This window comes from Ornithodoros turicata, chromosome 1 (assembly GCF_037126465.1).
Source record: "Ornithodoros turicata isolate Travis chromosome 1, ASM3712646v1, whole genome shotgun sequence".
NCBI lineage: Eukaryota > Metazoa > Arthropoda > Arachnida > Ixodida > Argasidae > Ornithodoros > Ornithodoros turicata.
In genome coordinates this window covers 3,757,148-3,777,490 of record NC_088201.1, presented here as the reverse complement: position 1 = coordinate 3,777,490, position 20,343 = coordinate 3,757,148, and the positions used below count along the sequence as shown (strand labels likewise).

General features: G+C 45.0%; 2 protein-coding genes across 2 annotated transcripts; one reads left to right on the top strand and one right to left on the bottom strand.

Annotated features, from left to right (window-relative positions):
* Positions 1–396: 396 nt before the first annotated feature.
* On the bottom strand, positions 397–15,743 carry LOC135377316 (glycerol-3-phosphate acyltransferase 3-like). The gene is made up of 12 exons (XM_064609667.1): positions 15,496–15,743; positions 9,814–9,922; positions 9,631–9,740; positions 8,968–9,065; positions 8,426–8,491; positions 8,287–8,361; positions 5,580–5,669; positions 5,416–5,509; positions 3,436–3,551; positions 3,065–3,120; positions 2,295–2,509; positions 397–1,447 (listed from the first exon to the last, which is right to left on the bottom strand). Exons 1-12 carry the CDS (start codon positions 15,667–15,669, stop codon positions 1,280–1,282), a joined length of 1,371 nt encoding a protein of 456 aa, XP_064465737.1. The 5' UTR covers positions 15,670–15,743; the 3' UTR covers positions 397–1,279.
* Positions 15,744–15,839: 96 nt separating this feature from the next.
* On the top strand, positions 15,840–18,677 carry LOC135377319 (ATP synthase subunit e, mitochondrial-like). The gene is made up of 3 exons (XM_064609670.1): positions 15,840–16,146; positions 16,748–16,802; positions 18,429–18,677. Exons 1-3 carry the CDS (start codon positions 16,102–16,104, stop codon positions 18,584–18,586), a joined length of 258 nt encoding a protein of 85 aa, XP_064465740.1. The 5' UTR covers positions 15,840–16,101; the 3' UTR covers positions 18,587–18,677.
* Positions 18,678–20,343: the final 1,666 nt, after the last annotated feature.

Here is a 20,343-nt window from a genome sequence, read left to right as displayed (position 1 = left end):
AGAAAACCCTGAAAACTAAGTTGCCAGAGTGCAAATTTGGCAACGAGTGCAAGCATTGGAGAATGCACGCTAAGCATTGTGCATTTATCAAAGCCGCTTGCCATCGCGTGTGCATCTGAAATGCAAGAAGTGCTCTCGCTTTATTTTACCCCCCCCCCCCCAATATCCCCTACAGTTCCCAAAAGTTCCCTTACAGTTCCCAAAAATAAAACCCAGATTTTTTTTTACCCCCAGCTTTCAGGAAACAAAAACACAACGGCAAGGGCTAAGCACCGTATATAAGGCAAGTAAATATGGTAGATAAGAGTTCTTAAGTATGGTTCCTTACTTTTATTTCATCACTTCATTTCATTTCCTGTGTTCACCAACTACAAAATTAAGGGGAAACAGCAAAACTTCAGTGAGCAAACATATTTATTCCAGACCAGGCTTTGCTGGTGACTCCCCCTTGCGGGTTAGACGAGACAAAAAACAAAAGCGGTGCATGTCCGCTACTTTGTTTTTTTTTTGTTACGACGACGGTAATTCAGCATTGTCCATAACGTCACCACCTTTTTTTTACATTCAATCACCGGCAATGTACATATCCCTCCTCTTCAATAAACAAAGCGAAAAAAAAAAAACTATCATGCTTGTGATGCCCTGCCTTGTATCGCTGTCAGAAAGTCACATTTAAAGGCTCAATGTGCCTCCTTAGAGAAGAGGCCAGGTTCTAGTTGATTGCCGAACGGTAAAAGCGAAGGCCTTCTGGTTATGGAAAGAACAGAGCTGAAGGCTCGTTTGGTTCGGCACACTAGAATGAAGGCACGGCCAAGATTACTTTCTGCCCGATACACCTTATGGTACACTTTTACAGGGTGTTAGGAGTGAGTTTGTGTTGCGGATACCATTTATATTATATGAACCAGATGTACCGGCAGGAATAAGTGTGGCTCAAATTACACGAGAGAGGGACTCTACTTGTCTGTCCGTCGGAGTGTCGAGAGACTTCTTTCGAGTCGGGGGGGGGGGGGTCATTCGTTCGCTTGAACAACCTTAACGTGTAATGCCGTAAAATGTGACTAACTGATGACGACGTTGAATTCTTGGCACTTTCAAACCATTTACAGTTTTTATGGACTGGAAAAAAAAAAAAAAAAAACACCTACAGTTTCAACAAAAGCTAGACAGCAGTTGTGAACGTCGAACACTATGTACATGCGGTCGGAGAAAACGTGATACCCACGAGTCACTTTTGGGGGGGCAGAGCTCTTTCCCTTCCACCATCTCACTGAGTTCTTTATGCAATCTTGAGCCTCTGGCTGAATTCCTTCTGTTGCTGCTCCCTCCACTCCTGTTTTATGTTGTAACGCTTCAGCGCGCCGTCCCAGTTGAGGTCTAGTAGTCCTCCCTGCTCGGCAATTCTTGCCTTGACGCGGTTGGCAAAGTCCACGGACGATTCATTTTCCTGAGAGGAGAGGGCTTGTAAAAAAAAAATTATGGATGCCAGCACCAGAAAACTGGATGTATGTGAGCGATTTACAACTCCAGTTTTTTTCCGCAGCTTCGTAACAGCGTATTTTAATGGAACGAGATACAAAATTGTGTAATATATTTTAAACACTTCAGGTTCTGAGGATGAGAATGTTTGCCATGTCTCGCGGAACCCGTCGTTTCCCTTAGAATCGTACGTTTTTTGTAGAATATTCATATATATATATTGCAGAATTATACTACATAAGGATTTCAATCGCTCTGCAATATCTTCACGGGCCAAACCCAATCAGTCGTGACTGATACTGCTGGCACTTACACGGCTGAACGTGCCACGACAGAAGGAAATTTAATGACAGGAACGCCCGGAGAGAAATCAGCAAGAATTGAGTCTAATTTTCTTTGCGCACTGAAAGGCGTACGGGACGAGTCGGTAAACTATCTCGGAAGAATGCCGTAACATTTTTTCGCTCGTTTTCCCTTGCCCGCAGATTGTAAATCCCGCTTTGCAGAGTTGTTAAATTTCCACCACAGAAAGCTAGGGGCTTCAATCGTGACAGCACCTCATACAGAGTGTCGTAACCAATTACGGCATTCCCCTGCTTCGCCTTGTTGTTCCCACAAATGAAGATCTCATTGAAACTGTGAGACTCCTTCAAAAAGTACTTTGAGGGGCGGAGGAAGCACTGGGCTATGTGTGCTGAGGCGATGGTCACTTAATTTTTTTTTACATCTACGGTCAGCCAGATTCGTCCGCCAAACTCTTGCTGTTCCCTCAGTTTCCCTTGCTGTTAACTCAGGGTTAGCACAACACATCTTACCCTCATGTGCATCGGTGGCAGATACCAGACGTCGCAAACAATGGCCCACGATGACATCATCATCGCTAGGTAGAGGATATAGTTCTGCTTGCTGCTGTTCCAGAACGCGTCGCCAAAGCGCGCGTCATACTTGATAGCTGCCGGATATATCGTGCCACCCACTTCAAAGCTGCCTTTCTTGAACTGCATTACTGACGTGTTGTTGATGCAAGTGCCTGGAAAAAATAATCCCTCACCTTCCGAACTAGCAACTGGCCGAATTGAGTACTAATGCGTGGCTTGCGGAACAACAGCGCTGCAGCTTCGTAAAGTGTGTAAACTGCTTCCAAATCTGTCGTAAGCGATCCAATAAAAAAATAATTTACGGAATGTTTCAGTTTAGCAATGATGCATGGGCTGTGTGACCACATTGTACCTAGGCTTTTCCTACAATTCTCTTTTGAATTCAAAGTGAGTGTTTTTATCCAGCAGCACCTTGTGCAACATATATGCACGTTTGGACGGATATATGCGCGTGATACGCTCCTAACTGACCAACTACTGCAGTACAACGCTACAAGTTACTTATTTCAGTTAACATTTCAGTTGCCATCATTGGCCCATCGAAAGAAATGTTTGAGGCTGAAGTTCATGCACCTACTTTACAAAAGTTAGGTGGGTATCTCTCAGCAACTCACGGGGCAGTTACGGGGGTTCACGGGACCAAGACAAAACCATCAAGAGGCCTTCATATTTGATGCAACTTTCTTTGGGTCTACTAACATACATACCTTCTGGAAATATGAGGATGGGCAGTTTCGTGGGATCCTGAACATGTTCACGTAGCCTGCATCAGAAAGGAATTTTGCTACGAATAAGTGTGTTCCACATATACAAAACTAGGAAAACAACACTGCCCACCGTGGGTTGATTCACCCCAATGCCATCATCGTATTCGTAGCACTATAACTCTACAATACATAAATAACACTATGAGTGTGCAAAGTTCAGGGACATTTGTGTTTGTGCAAAGAGAATGTGTATGGCTTGGGTGAATTACCCTGTCTAAGGCAGGTCTCTTCGTACCTGGACTGAAATTCTCCCACATCTCCGAGACCCCTTTAACTGCAACCGTGGTGTTAACAGCGACTCCAATGCGTACCTACGAGCAACTGCTTGACGGTCTCGAATCTCTCCCCGTTCGAACCAGATATGTGAGGCTGCTCTGTTGAGTGCAGTCTGGATGACACCTATGAAGCCGCCTTGTGTTTGGCCCACCTGTCAACATTTATGAATTTATGATGATGACAGTTGGCTTTTTCTTCTGGGGTGTCTCGTACAGCTCAGCCCAGCCTTTGATAGTGTTATAGATAATTTGGCATACATAATCTGTAATATTGTATATTTATAGTCCAACTTGGTAGCACTGTCATTTTCTTTTACACGCGACATGTTTTAACCGGTGACCGATTTGAAGTATGCATTATTATTTATTTATGTACTCTGGTTGCCACAGCCTCACACAGCCTGTCACAGATACTGTATTTGGTACTGCTCCTACGATTATTTTGGTACATAGCGTAACAGTAATTTTCCTTTGCAACAGTCGTATCTCACTAGTATATTTTACTTATAGTATAGCATCATTTATTTACGGACTCTTTCACAGCTTCAAATTGTGCAAAATCGTGAAAGACAAGCCTAAACACAATCACTTTCGTCTTCGAGCGTGAACGCACAAAAAGATAGTTAACCCGCAACTGTCCATTTTTAAGAACAGACGGCTTTTACCTAAGGCCAGGCCTAGAGTCACTAAATAAGCTTCGCTTCAGAGTATCGACACTGAGGGCCAAGGGAGAGCAGGAGCGCCATCTTGTTTCCGCACCAAACCCGTATCATCCCCATTTGAGGATCAAAGACGGCTAACGTAATGCTCGCTGCGGGATAGAGAAGCGTGTGTGATTGTTGCGCGATAATCCATGTATTGTCCACCAGAGCGTCCCGAAGATGAGCTCAAGGCCGTCCACTTCTGCTTGTAAACGAAAGGAACATTTCAACGGCGCATCATAGATGGCATCGTACGCTTACGTGTGCCAGAGCCGTATATTAAAAGGGAGTCTGGCCATTAATGGGTCATGCCTATACCTGAAGCTCCACCCACTTTTTCAGCTTTCCGACCAATGAAGTCTTAAAATATGGGGCGCTATCAATCAACCTATCCTCACTATTTGTCCCCGTATCCAGCATGGGCAGCGCCACTTTGGGTGGCAAGTGGATTGGATGGGACTGAAATGGATACTTCTCGCAATCTGCAGAACTAGGGGATTTTTGGTGCAAATTTGATGAACGCCACCTAGGGAGCGTAAGGGACGTCGAGAGTTGTCGTCTGTCGTCTGCTTCTGTCGTTGCACCGCTGCCGGCAGAACCACCTGCTGGGACACGTTCTGTCGTCTGTATGATTTTTAAACAAATCTACATGAATAGTTGGAATATAAGAGGTAAGAATGTTTATATCCATGAAATCCAGCTATTAAATATAAGATTGTACAGCACAGCGCCGTTTTTGTTATGATTTCGTTGTGATCGCCGTGTTCACTAGGCCTAACATCGGCGGCAAAACGTATTATTTTCGGTTAGATATCGATGGATGGGCGTAAGTTGAAATTGATTTCCGAGAAACGTATATCAGAATGTACATTTGTAGCGTAAAATCAGAGTAGTCTGTGAAAAAATTTTTGTCACGAAATCCTTGCTTCACCGCTGTTTGTTTTCGTCGCCATTTTGGGAGGCAGTAAGTTGTCATGGCGACCCCCTTGGTAAAAAGCAACCCAATCAGAGGAGCGAAACTGTGATTGACAGGTCGAGCCTCTTTTTGTGACTCCTCCCAATGGCCAGACTCCCTTTTAATATATGGCTCTGACGTGCGCAGTGCGTGTGCGCGTGGGTAGCGTGGTGCAGAAACAAGATGGCGCATGCTCGCTCTCGGAACTCGGTGTCGATACTCTGAAGCGTAGCTTATTTAGTGACTCTAGCCAGGCCTTCATACCCTCGCGACATATGGCAATGCCTCACTCGCAAAACGCCCCAAATATTAGGTTTCAGGAGGCCGTCATGCTTCTCCTTTGCTCCTGGACTTCCTTACCATAGCATAGCAGTTGTCACTGGCTAGCATGGCGACATCGATGGGGGACGTGTGGTTGGCGACGCAGATCCCACCGGACTTTGCACGGTTTTCCCTGTACATGCGGTGCAACAGCTAGGCTTGGAAATAGTCTCATAATGACGTGGTTATCCCATGTAACTTACCTGTTGTGATATGTGACGATGGCAGACACGGCTCTGGCCAATATACGGAATGTGATGAGGCTGACGTGCCAGTAGCAGAACCGCTTCACCCTGTGTGCGAACAGCCGTGCTCATTACAGTAATCCGGATTCCCCTGCACGTCATGGATGTGCTGTACATTTCAAAGGCCTCCAGAGTATGTATTGCCGAGAGATTGTGCCAAAACAAAATTACGTTGCGCATAAATAGACTCTTGACACTTTCTCAAAATGTAGATAACGCTTTATCGAAGACCAGACCCAAGGGGTCGCTCTCGGAAGCACCGTATCTCGAGTGGCGCAATGTGGAAGGTGGACTTCGACAATGCTTGACGCTGTAGTACTATGCCTTGCAAATGGGTAGAAATCCAGCGAACTGGTAGAGATGTAGGAAGGGAGTTGCCTCAGGACAGAGGCCACCGATAATCCGAACAGAGACTGTTGTTCTTCTGGGCCCAGAAGAAGAACAGTCTCTGTTCGAAATATCGGCAGCCTCTGTCCTGAGGCAACTCCCTTCCTATGCCTTGCAAATGTGTTACAACTACCGTAATTTCACGCGTATTAGCCGCGGCTTATGCGCAATTTTTTTTGTCTCACGGGTGTTCTGCGGCTTATCCACCAGTGCGGCTTATCTGATGACTTTTTTTTTCTTCTGGTATCTTCCCCATACGCCAGTTTTAACGAAAAGGCCGACGGTGTCTCTGGAATGACACGATGCACGAACAGTGCATAACAGGGACGGGTCCACATTCGAGTACATTGATCTTCCTGGTGCAAAACCCCCAAGCAGCTTTAACGAAAGTGGTGACAGTGATTCACGTCTTCTGGAAGACCACTGACCTATCAAGCCATGAAAGACGCCCAACAAGGGCACAGTCCGATCTTTGTAGAACTCTAGAACTAGCCTCCTTTGTTGTACACTATGCCGACCCCGGAGTATGGACCACAGGGTTTATGGCCTTCTATATGGTTTCATCTGTCACACAAATCAGTTGTCTCATATTGCCCGCGGCTTATGTGCCGGAAAATTTTCAAAATGTTCCAAAAAACGCGTCGTGCGGCTTATACGCGTGAAATTACGGTAGTGGCTACGGATCAGAATTTGGCAGTCGCCTCTCCCATTGGCTGCTCGTGACCTAGCGGACCCTAGCAGAAGCACTCAATGAATGATAATAACAGCGTACGACCGGTATGTTTTGCGCCGAGGAACTGACGCAACTTCCCTTCGTGTACGATGGAGTTTCCTGGCTTATTGAACTCAAACAGCAACGATCAATTCCACGGTGCAAAAATACTGCGGAGAAAGATATTCAACGTTGAGGTAGGGGAAGAAGAGCGGCGTGATTGAGAACAACGGAGACGGCGGCAAACGACACGCGAGTTACGTTATTCGTACAATTTTTGAAGCGTGTCTCGCGGAAGAATGCACGAAGCAGGCCGATTTATTCATCCGCAATCGTTCTTTTCTCCGCCATCTCGAAGACGACGTGAGCGCCTCTACAGGTGGTCGGAGAGGCAAATCCCAGACAGCCTGCACTAACTCTGAATGCGGGTTCAATCAACTCCTTTAAAGACAGCGAGCAGTAGACCATTTTTATCGTCGATGGCATCATCGTGTGGCGCACCCAAGATGGTTGATAACAAATTCACGGGGAAAAAATAATGGGTTCGTTTTCAAGCAGAGTGGGAGATGTGCACGTGCACCGTAAAGTGATCCATTCACTAGCGATATTGACTGAGCAAGCAATCTTGATTAGTTTCTAGAATATTGTACATTTCCGTCCAAAAAGCATAGATGAGTTCAGAAAATCCCAGTGCTCTTTGCGTGCACGCATTGCACCCTGGGCGCTTGCTGAGTGGGGGATAATCCTTCACAGTTCGCTTTCACTGACCTTCACGCGTCGTGGACAATGGACCGCTAGGGAAGTAATTGGAACACGCGTTTCTGTTTTATTAGTAAACTCCCACAGTTCAAAGCGACGCTGAGCATTCTGGGATTTTCTGAACTCTTCTATTGCAAACATTTTCTGTTCAAAATACCGTATGCACACTGTACAGGGTGAATTTAGCGAAGGTTACACATTTTGATCCCGTCGTAAAAATAGAAAATGACGTTTCTAGCGCTCCAAACTTTATTTTTTTCAAATGCTATCACTTTCTAGAAAAAAAGTTGGCAGCAAAGCGAACTCTCACCCCATGCATTTCCTATGGCCTATGCCGCCTGCGGACCGCCATTTTTTCCTCTGTCTGCTTCACGTTCACATCACCACGTATAGGTGGCGCTGCCCGGAGACGAAGCAAAATCAGAACCTATGGAACAACCAACAACCAGATGGACCAGATGCAGGGTTTCGAGGCAGCGCCACCTATACATGATGATGTGAATGAGAAGCAGGCGGCATAGGAAATGCGTGGGGTGAAAATTTGTTTCGCTTCTAACTTTTTTTCTAGAAAGTGATAGCATTTGAAAAAAAAAAAAAAAAGATTAAAACTTCGGAACGAATGACTATCGGTCTGCAAAGTTTGAAGCTCCGGAGGCGTTACCTTATATTTTAGAGACTCGATCGAAATGCGTAACCCTCGCTAAGCTCACCCTGTAGGTACTCTGGCCAAGAAGGCGACCAATAATGCGGGCAAAATTTGGCGCAGACTCGTTCCGCCGTTGCATAAAGAAACATCCTGGGCCTCACCTTCCCTCGGGGAAGCATCCTACCACCGCTGTGCCGCAGATGAGCCACGCCATGCCAACGAACGTGAGAGCCACACTTCACAAAAAAACGCCACGGTGAGAACTCCAATCTCGACACCAATAGCGCGGCACCTACTTACCGCATGGGAAAGAGCAGACAGTAGCGCACCAGGCAACCGATGCACCAGATGACCGTTAGCCGAAAACTGCCACGTACAAAAATTGGGAGTCAATTCTCAACAAACACTTTTTTTTTTCCAGTCGTGTCCTCACCACGGCCTACTAGATTCTAACGACCATGTCACAATCAGAAAACCCTATGAGGAGCCCGTCCGCACGATCCGCCGGGGGCGCTACTGATCGGCACAACACGATTGGACGACGGAAATTTGAATTCTGAACGCGCTGAAGCGTGTGTACGACTACCGTAGCAGACGACAGCGATAGCCCCTATGAAAATGCGTAGAATGATGATGATAATCAACCTCAGAATGAAACATCTGCGGAATATCCACCGCTTGTACAGAAACACTAAGGTAAGCTGAAGTACAAAGTATCGTAGAAGTTGAGGAAGCAATAACTGGGGACGATGAGTAGCGCCACCGCTACCTTCCAAAAATGCGGCGCATAGAAGGGGTGCGCCTGACATGGTCGTTATAATCTAGTAGGTCGTGGTCCTCACCTGACGAAGGTGTAATTTTTGTTGGTCCGAGTAAGGAGGTTCCAGGAGGGCAGTTCCTCTGTCGCAAATCGTTTCGTTACGACGTCATCGATGATGGCCTGTGGAAGTGATAAAAATTGATCGCGTCATCGTTGGAAGTTGTACGTTACCGCCGCGGAGCAACTGTGGCTACGTGCGGTGTTACTGGTGATTGTCTGCGTTCTTCGACTATATAAACACAAAGATTCTCGTTACAAAATACGGGATCTATTGGCATTGGTCGGGTGTATCTTTAGAGCGGCGCATTGGTTCATTGGTGACGGCAGCCGTGGTTTTTGATGCGCTTTGTCTCAATGCCCTTACGAGGAAGCCACAATGACATGGAAACTGGAAGAAGAGTGAATCTGTAAATCTTCCTTAGAGTTTTCTGAAAGATTCATAGATTCGTTCTTTCGTTTATTGAAATAAAGTAAACAGATAACGATTATGGATTAACGGGATATTTAAAGCAAACCAGTTCAAATCAAACACGTTACGTTGTATTTTGAGTACTTTTTATCGAGTACTGGGGGTTTTTATTCCTTCTAAAGGAAACGTTACTTCTACCGCATCTAACCGAAGTCCGTTCAAGCCATCCAAAACCAACTTCGACAGCGCGGTATTCCTAAAATGTTAATTACATACCTCAACTCCTTTCTTGATGAAGTCTGTAATGTCCCCCAAGTGGTACTCTTTGGTAGGCAGGTCGATGAGAGGCTGGTCAGCTCCTACCAGGACACCGTCTCGTGTGATTGCTGCAAGAAAAATCCCACCCTCGATGCCATGGTATCACACACACGTGCAGTCAAGCTGCACCACGACCCCTACCTGAGGTGGAAGCCACACCAGGAGACGACTCCAAACTAGCCAAGTCGTCGACGCTCTCTTCACGAAGGAGCCGTAGCCGGTTGGCCCTCTCGATTTTAATCCGCCCATACTGCAATCGGAAGAGAGATTAAAGTAGCGCAGAAGTCATTTTTAATATACTACAAAAAGCTCTCGAAAAAAGCTCTCCGTGCACACTACCTAAATATCCTTCAATCACATTAGAATTTTTTTATTACTCCTTTTCGCTTTTGGATTATTACGAGGGCATTTCCTGCGTTCTTCCGTTTTTTCTGATCGATCATCAAGTAGCTGTGTTTTTTGTTGCGAGTTCAAACCGTTATTGATGATGGGAGAGACATGAGTGTGTGTAATTACAGCAAAGCTGTTACTGTCTGTGCTATTGTGGTGCTTTTTGTAAGAGTGTTTACCAATTAATTTATTGATGCACGTAATCATGCCAGATGTGCTTATTTGGTTGTTGCTGAAGTGTCGCGTATGTGAATGCCAGTTATTTTCCTGTGTTTGGTATGTGTTAGCACTGCTATTGACGTCGCGGTCCCCAGGCGTTTTCAAGCTGCATCATGGCAGCTTTTTGTCTGGGACCACCGCCATCTCTTGATGGAAACGGAAATAAATAAAATATCCTGTTTTCTTCAAATAAATCTGTTAAGTAGGCCAGTAAGATGCACCATGCCAAGTAATTCACACCACAGAGTCATAATTATCCCAGAAATTGAATTTAAAGTGCACCGCAAACAGCGACCGTGCGCAATGGCGGTGAAGAGCAGTACCAGCCTGTGATCTGCCTGGAACCTCGCGCTGGCGGTATAAGGAGAACGCTCGCTGGTTGGTCTAGAGAAATGTTGTCTGCCACTCCGCTGTCGTCTGCTACTCGGCCGTTCGGGGTTCCGAAAAAGCCTTCCTCTTGTCTCTGTAATGATTCGGCCGCTCCTTCTATCCCAAAATTCTCCGGGAGAACTGGCAAAACTGGTTTACGGCGGCAAAGTGACAAGGCGCTGACCCCCACTGACCGGCGAACCAGGACGAGTTCTCCTTATAACGTCGTCGGTGACGTGCCATCATACCTCCTCATCCTCGTTATACCCGGAGTGGCGAGTTAAGGGTGAACGCGCGGGGCCATGTCTATGTGAATTTTTTTTCTGGGAATCAAATTGCACACATCAAAACCTTTCGCGCTATTCGGTAAAATGACACGCACACTTTCATCAGACGTCTTAATCTGAAATTTTTTTGGATGGCCCTCTGTACTCCTTTAAGTCCTTTGGAACTTAGCCTTGATATTAGCCCTGGTTTCTCTGTTTTGGGAAATGGGATGACTTGATGCGCCTAATCCTAAATCAGTTTTATAGCCAAAGCTCATCCATAAGGAATACCTGGTGTCCTGCTGAATATGTTCATCTATATTATGTGAGTACTTCAAATGCCCGCAAGGGCATTACATGGGGGAGAACATGGTTACATATGTCACTGAAAATGTCTGCATACATAATAAGATATATGCGATGCAAAAAAGAACCGCTACTACACAGGATATGTTTATGTACACCAAATGGCCAGAGAAATGTAAATGGCTATGTATTAATACAATGAAAGTAATAGGGCCAGTTCTCTACAAAACACGTTAAAATCACTTATATAGACATATGTTTCTGAGGTGGCACTGTGAAATCTGTTATTAATAAGGTTTCCAATTCGTGGCATTTTTCAGAAAATGTAGTAAAAAACGTACGACAAATGCATTTTTGCAAATTCGGTGTACGTATTCCGAAAAAATTTCAATATGTGCCGTTAATGTATTCTGAATACATCGGAACCGCTTGAAAGTGTTGTCTCAGACAGTTGCCTCTTTTGAAATGTTCAGTAGTGGTCACATGGGTTGCAAACTCGCCCAAGATTGTCATGCAGTAACTTACAGGCCTTATGGCCGTTTGGTCACGGTCCATCAGTATACACTGTAAATAAATAATTCAGTCCAACTTATCGAAAGGGTTTCCAGTTTTCGGTATTTACCAAAAAACACCGATAAACGTATGGTAAATATTTTACACGTTCACACACAGTTGACCAGAACGAGCATTTGAAATTCTCCGTTGATAAATGTAACTCCTGCAAGCGAGTTTACTCAAGCGGCTTTCTGCTGCAGCCCTCAACTTGCTATCGCATCAAGCGCAATGCAGGGCGAGCATTTTCAAACCTAGCGTCATTGTTTCTATGTGCGTGGCAATTTATTACAACAAATTCGTGTCTTAGCAGCTGCTACCGTAATGGGAAAAATACGTTCACTGTATGCATACATATGCATAATAATGGAAGTTTTGTTTCTCGATGATTTTTTTTCACTGAGTGGCTTTATGTACCACCGAAAGCCGGAAAAAAAAAAAAGAAAAAAAGAAAGAAAAAGAAACAGATTTTTCACACAGAACCAGAAACAGGAAAGTTCCTGGTAATATGGGTGACCTGATGTCAGGAGCAGATCCAGACCCTCGGTTTGGGGGCGGGGGTTGGGGTTTCTTTGTCAGAGTGCGTAGTGCGGGAGGGGGGCGGTCGCCCAACCGCCCCCCCCCTTGGATCCGCCACTGCCTGATGTACTATATTGACATCTGCATGTGTAAGCTGTGCTGTAAGCTGGGGGCACACATACACACACACGAGTGTTACACACTGGTACCATAAAAACATAACACTGTACCCCGTACAGTACCTACAGAGTACAAGAGGTTTTAATTACTATGAGCTACACGAATAAAAACCAACCGAAGTACCGCACGTTTTTCGTTTACAGACCACTTTCCTCTGTACAGTTTGCCGTAGACTGACGTGCACCTTATTTATGTTGGCTTGGCAAGGTCCACCAAAGGAGATGTATTCATGCTGCGCACTGTGAGAAAATGCTACGGTGTCAGCACAGCTGTGCAAAAGATGATTTAGTGCTAACAACCCCCGAGTTATGTGGCGATTATTCTCGTGACCGAGCTCAACTCCAAAGGAAAAAGCCTTTGTTCTCCTAGTGGAGGCATCGTATGTCTCGGAAAGCCAGTGAAAAACAAATTTCTAGATAACTCTTCTCATTTGTAGTAACACAATTAGTACTTAATATACTGCATAATGTTACTGTTATCGCTACGTGGATTGAAGAATGCCTTTTTGGCTTGTACAATGTCTGCACAATGCCTGCAGAATGTCTTGTACAATGGCTGTATGTCTAATGAAACGCCTGTTCTTTCTGGAGTACCGCAAGGATCCGTTCTGGGGCCATTGCTTTTCTCTTTTCTCTCTGCTAGGGGGGGGGGGGGGGGGCTCGAACCCCCCCCCTAGCCCCCCATGGCTATGCCACTGTTGGTTGGTCACTTCTCAGCCTAAATATTTACAGCACATGTGGACACACTGGCACACGTATTGCAAAAAGAATTTGTTGGTCACTTGTTGTGAAATATGTATTTCTTTTCATTCACTCTTGCTTGGGCTCCTTGGGCCTACGTAGCGATAAATATACATATACTACATATTTTTTTAATACGCACGCACCTATGTGTAAAAAAAAAAAATGTTGGAGAACTTGCAAAATGGGTGCATAAAAGAATGTTACAAAACAAAGTTAAAGGAGCAGTGAAAGGTCCTTTAACAGGATGAGTCAGGAATTTGCCCCCCCAAGTTCTTGCAATGTTTTTGTCGATCATAATGCATTAACCTTTGTGAGAGTGACTTTTTTGTGCTGTGCAGGCCCCTGTTATGTTGCTCTTGTTCCCCGAGGAGTTCCGCGTCAAAAGCAAAGAGGGCTCACACCCATATTGGAGCAAGAAGAAGCTGTTTTTCTCCCGTTCGTACGCTTCTATGCAGAGACACGGCTGCCAAGATTACTACAGGAGGAATTATTCGATGGTGAAATTTTTCCACAGAAACAAAATGGAAATTAACCAAGTTGAGGATGGAACACAAAACCTCCAACAGCTAATGTCTTGTCTGTCTGTGCCAGCCTCAGGTTTGATAGTTTCTATCACGTTCACCAGGTGTACTCTGCATGAACATGTGCGCATTTGCATTTGCACGTGTTGAAAAGCATAAGAGGACGATGCCACTTAGCGAAGTGCTGTTGGAAGGCCGCGGTGTAATGGTTAGCGCATTTGACTGCCAATCGAAAAAGTGCGTGGGGTCCCGCAGCTGTCTTGATTGGTCGACGACTGACTCGTTTCAAAAGAGAGCGTTATATTCCGATTTTGCAAATCTAAAACTTTGGCGTTAAAAAGTGGTACAGAGATGCATTTTTACAGCATTTTCATACAAATGAGCTGCGTGCATGGAAAAATCTTGAACATTACGGGTTTATGCGCAGGTTAGGCATGTTATAGGGCATGCCTGGCGGTCCTGCATCAAATCTTGTAAACGGAAATGGTGTTAAATAAAAGAACCAGAACCAGTTATGCACGAGTCGTAGTACACTGCCCTCTCGCCTTCTGGACTACCATGTTTGCACACTCATAATCAGCAAAATAAAGTATAGTCATATTTGCTATACTACGAGGACTACCCATCAGCGAAGGGGACTACAAGCTTCACGGACAGGTTCACTTGGCACAGTCACAAATTAGAGGAAACCATTCGATGTGTTACAATAACGTACTCACCTACAAACGTCTGATGTTTATTCGTAATGTTACATTTCCCTAACGGATCATCCGTAAATTATTTCTATCAAAGTAGTGACCACTCAAGAAATGATTAATTATAATCAAGACGGTAATCGATGGCTAATAATATCCAGACACCGCACGTTATGTATGTGAAAGCACTTGATGACGAAATGACGTCCATCTCTTCAAGCAGCGATAAACTAACTGAATCGTTTCGGGGGAGGTCCTGGGGAGATAATTTTCACTGCAGAATTTAGAATAGGAACTTCCTAATTCTTTTTTCCTAATTTTCCTAATCTTTTTTTTTTTTTTTAGAATCTGTCTGTAGAGCTTTCAAGTGCAGAACATTCATATATGTAACAGAATGAATTACCAGTCATGTGCGTAGCTGAAGCCCGTAAGTAAATTCGACGCCTGAATTTTTTTCTGCCTATTGTATAATCGCATCCTGCCTCAGGACAGCTCTGTAAACAGATATACTTTGGCCGCAATGATAAACGTGCAAGCAAGGTGGCAGTCAATATCGCTTTGGCGAGATGTTGCAATGATGATCTTGCTCTCTGTCTAGTGTTTCTATATCGAGAGAACCTGCCCCCGTATCTGCCGCACCGGCGAGTCTGTCTAAACATTTGACCCGAAGCTAATGCCGCATGACCTGTACAACGTCGTGGCATCAGAGATGTAGTCTTTCGTCAAAGAGGTGTGAAACATAATAGCTTTACAAATGTAAAAACGACGTGAAGGTCTGCAAACTCACGGGGATCTTCAACGCGACGATCCCGTTTAAACCAGACAGCAAAAGATAAAAAAATGCTACGGTCCCGACAGTTCGTCTGCATGCATGCGATTTCGAGATTCTTCACAATCTCTGACGAGGATTTGGTTTCGCAGGACATTTAACCGTTCCACGACAACATGCCAGGTCGGACGTCCGAACCCGGTTCTGCATACACGGAGGCATCGATTGTGTCACAATGTATGCCTCCAATTTCAAATCGGGACCGTGGAATACGTGTGATTACTTCAAACTTACCTCAAATAATTTCAGGAGCAACCTGATGTACTGCTTTCGTAACCCAAGCGAAGTGTTTGTAACGGACAGCACGAATAACAGTAATATCACTGACCAAAAGGAATACACTACAGTGAGTATGCGATGTGAGAAACACCATAGTACCACGGCAATCACATGAGATTTCCAGTCCATTGCTAGACACTCGTGTATTTGCTAACTCGTGTCAGCTCGCAATCCTTCTGCGGATTGCGTGTTTTTTTATTTCTGCTGCTGCGGAAGAGCAATGTAGTTTCGGAAAACGTCCATAGATGACAGTGCGAGCAAAATGGAATCTGAGCTGGTTGGAATCAAATGGAATAATTTACTGTCTTATTACACCAATTTTAATCGCGTGTCGTTACTTACGATGTACTGTCTTTAATACAGCGCAGAAAGAAATATCTATGGCTGCTTGTTAATATTACAGTGGTGTAATTAGTGTAATCACGGGTATGAATTTCTGGCTACGAAACGACGGGACGAGCGGTCATCCCATTCGGCCGCACTCGAATCGAGAAGGTGTTGGTTAGCGTACTGCTTGTGGCTCATTAATTTTCGGGTGTCCACTTTTTAGTCATTGTAAATATGGTTGAACTTGCCCCTCCTGTTGCAGTTTCACCATTCATCCGGGTATGTGAGAGTTAGTACACGTGGTGGTTTTATACTAAAAATGACAGACTATTGGTGACCACCTTCGTGGTTTAGAGGTCATGCTCATCCAACAGTTGAATCGTAGCATCTATTACAAAATGTTCTGGGCACGTGGTCGCATTTATATCAGTGTTTACATGCTTTGCACTCGTATGTTGTATACGATGCATGCAATGCACCGGCAGTTTGTGGATGTATCATAAGCCTAAAGAAAGAGCGGTGGGTTCTCTTGCAGTTTGTGTGTGCCTAATTTAAGTAAGCGCCTATAACACAGAAATTTGCGTTGCTATCGCAGTATTTTTACCGATAAGGCCGAACTCTCAATTTCTTTCTTCCAGGTTTTAGTACGCGACACACAGTCGTGAATCATATTGCTCATTGTAATGTGTAGGCTAATGCGCTTTAGGTTCAACGCAAGAAAAAAAAAAAAAAAAAAAAGAAAAGCACCGTGTATTGCACGTATACATTGAAAAACATCGCACACTGGATCGTAAAAGTTGGTGTGGAACCGGCGTTATTTTCAGTCTGCCTGTAATATCCGTCTCAGTGGAGCATGTATCAATACATTTCGCTTTTCCAGGCATGCCGGTGGGGAGCTTTCGCTGCTGGAGTCCTATATGGTGCATATAACTTAAGTGAGTTACTATTATCCTTTTCATAATTTGTTTTGCAGTGTAAACTAATGCTCAAAGTCACAGGTACATGTAGTACTTGCACCTAGGTGTTAGTGGTACCCAGCAGTGGCATCACTAAGGTATGTGTCACCCAGTGCTTGAGCTCTTCGCGTCACCTCGCCCGCCTATAATGGATCCCCTTCCATACCGAACGGCTCAATCTTAAAGGAGCTCGGAAAGCACTTTAATCACCACCATTTTTTTTAAAAACCAAGCGGTTTGCATGCTCATTAAAACGCACCATGCGAAGTAATTCTATCAACAGGTTCACAAATATCGCAGAATTCGATTTTGAAAATCACGACCGTGCGCAACGGTGGCAATACCCGGAACGAGCCGTCGAGCTGCTCGCATCATTTTGATGTGTGAAAAGTTGAGCCGCCGATTGGTTTAGACGAACGTCGTCTGCTATTTTTCGCTCGGAACACCGCCGCAGCGGTGGAAGAAGGAAAGAGCACTGACCCGGGTCAGCACTGACCCGGATGGAAGCGCGGTCGCCGCTTCCAACTTTTCTGACATCGCCGATGACGTTTTTTTCTCCTCCTCCTCGTTTAACCCTGAAGAGCGAGTCGACCGGGAACACGCGCGGCGATGTTCAAATGTCTTTTTTTTTTTTTCTATGAAAAATATGGCGTACATAGAACATTTTCGCGTTAATCATCAAGTTGAGTTACCTGCTCCCACGACGCGTTCGGAACGGAAAATTTTTGAAGTGGCTTTCTGAGCTCCTTTAAGAGGATGTACCAGTACACGCGCATCTCCGACTCACAATTTTTGAAACGCTAGACTGTGCCACGTTTGCTGTGCCTCGTTTGCGTCAGACTCCGCAAGTAATCCCCATTGCGTACGATTGGGGTTGCAGGTTTAAAGCGGCACGCCTCTCTCCGGAATTTGCCGCGAGAAGTAAAACGTCAGACTCTCAGGTCGTGAGTTTGACTTTGGGCAGTCGTAGCATTTTGTTTTTCTTTTCCTGTATGAGCATTTTTGTTATCTTTATTTTCTTATATGTTTACGCCGTGTTTATTGTTCTCTAGAGTCACTGCCGTCCGCACTGAGTGTTGCATAATTTTTAGTAGATCTTGGTATTTGCTTGAATACCCCAAGGCTGTACTAGTGCATAATGTACACTATGCTGGCGCAAAAACTGGGATCGGATACTACAGATGGTAGTACGGGCATACGAGCATCCAGGGTGAATTTAGTGAAGGTTACACATTTGGATCCTGTCGTAAAAATAGAAAATGACGTTTCTAGCGCTCCAAACTTTGCGCTCATTCGCCTCAAGTTTTAATCGTATTTTGTTTTTCCAAATGCTGTCACTTTCTAGAAAAAAAGTTTGCATCAGTCGCCTCGCATTGCCCGCGGCTTATACGCGTGAAATTACGGTATCCTTCGAGTAAATGAATGGGGTTTGACTGCGCAAGCACTGAAACCAAGTTTTGAGAGTTACACTTACTCGGACGTCGTCGCTTAAACATGAACTTGCTATGTGTAGCTGTAACTAGTTATATTAAAAAAAAAAAAAAAAGAATTTTATTATTTTTCTGGACTATGACTGGGTTTTGACAAAGGCACCTGTTCTCACAGAACGGCTGACGAAAAAGGAAGCTGTGCGAAGAGAGGTGGAGGCCAAGCACCAGGCCTCAATTGCTGCCAAAAAACAAGAGGAGAAGCTCAGAGCCCAGCGCGAGGAGCTCCTGGTCCTAGCCAAGGAGACTGGAACACCAGTTCCTCCGGGCTTCTAACGACGCTTCCTTCACACGTTCTTAGCTGCCATGTACACTTTGTTGGTTCGACCACCCTTGAGTTCTAAATAAAAATCTCTCGTCTAGGCAATGTAGTTGTGTGCGGATGTACGCCCTGCCATTTCCGAGCCAAGGTTTGAGGTTCTGGCCGCGGAATATTGGCTGTAAACTCGACACGGTGTCTGTATGAAATGACGCTCAACAGTGCTGCATTCGTCGAGCACTTTATTGGGATCCACTATGCAATATATTATTGAATTCGATACAATTTAATTTATACATTTGGTCTGTGGCCATGGACACTGTGGCATTACTTGTGAGTAATTGTAATATGTGGATAAGTGGGTGTAAGTTGAGAAGTGACAGTTAATAATGAAGGCAGGTGTGAACAACAGTATCAAAGACTTGGAAACGTCGAGGAAGATGGCATTTGTTCACACCGATGCAGCTTGGAAGGCAATATTGCCTTCCAAGCTGCATTGAACATCATGAATGCAGGAAGACAGATGGGTTACAAAAGCCATGTTGATTGCGATGGAAGTAGTTACATACAGTATATCTGTGTTACATCGTACGTTCCACATATACAACCTCTGTGGGAACCTGATCTAAAACACGTGCGCGGTCTCATCATCATCATCATCATCATCATTCGAAGCAAGCACACGTGAAATGAATACGTTTTTGTTGTTGAAGGTGGGCTGTAATGTAGAAAGAAGTAAATGTAAGTAAGTAAATGCGTATTTTCCAACACGGACCACCAACAGCACATGGCAACAAGGAAGTTGAACTCTGGAAGGAAAATGGCTGCCGACTAAAACGGGGGACGCATTCCCTCCTAAGCCTCCATCTCTGCGTAGCACACATTTTACTCGTGCAGTTTGTGCCGCGTGCCTTACCGTTCCCGACTACTCATACTTCATAATCCAAAATAGAGTCACTAAATAAACTATAGACCACTTTCTGTTTACAAACATGTGGCGTCCCGAGAAGACCGGTTCGAGGTTATATTTTGCTCTGGTTGGCAAGAAGCGGGAAAAACGCGTCTGCTGATCGGCCGAAAAGGCTGATAAGGTTGATAGGTGCCCACCAGCATGCTTTGCGCGGCGGCGAAACGTAATCGATGACGTAGGAGTGCAAGTGGTCTATATGCTTAGAGTACCGACACTGAGTTCCAAGAGCGAGCATGCGCCATCTTGTTTTCCGGGGCGTTCTACCCGCGCGCACGCGTACTGCGCGCCTCAGAGCACAACTAGGTTCGCCGGTTGCAAACGGAATGTCGTGTACAAAATTCCTTTAGGTTGCAAGAAATTTTACATTGGGCAAACGCAGAGATGCGTCAACGTCAGGTTGCAGGAGCATGCCAGGCCGAGCTTCCAATATTCAACTTTAAAAGATCACGTAAAAGATTGCGATGGCTGCAAACAAACAAGCCCCCAGATTATCGCGGAACGCAAATTCTTTTTCACGGGCATGGAAGAGGGAAGCTTCTTTATCAGGAGGCTAGGTACATTCGAGAGGAAGGGGATAATTGTGTTAGTATGGCATCCATTGATTTCACCAAGGAAATAGAAGAATTTATCAACGCACGAAACAACAGATAGGCAAGCAGATTTGGAAGAACTTGTTTCTAGTGTATAGCGCTCTCTTTTTGGTCGGTTTTTGCGGGGTGAGCAGTGGCGTAGCCACGGGGGGGCTAGGGGGGGCTCGAGCCCCCCCTACCTGCCACGGACCGACCCACACAAATCGTGCAAATC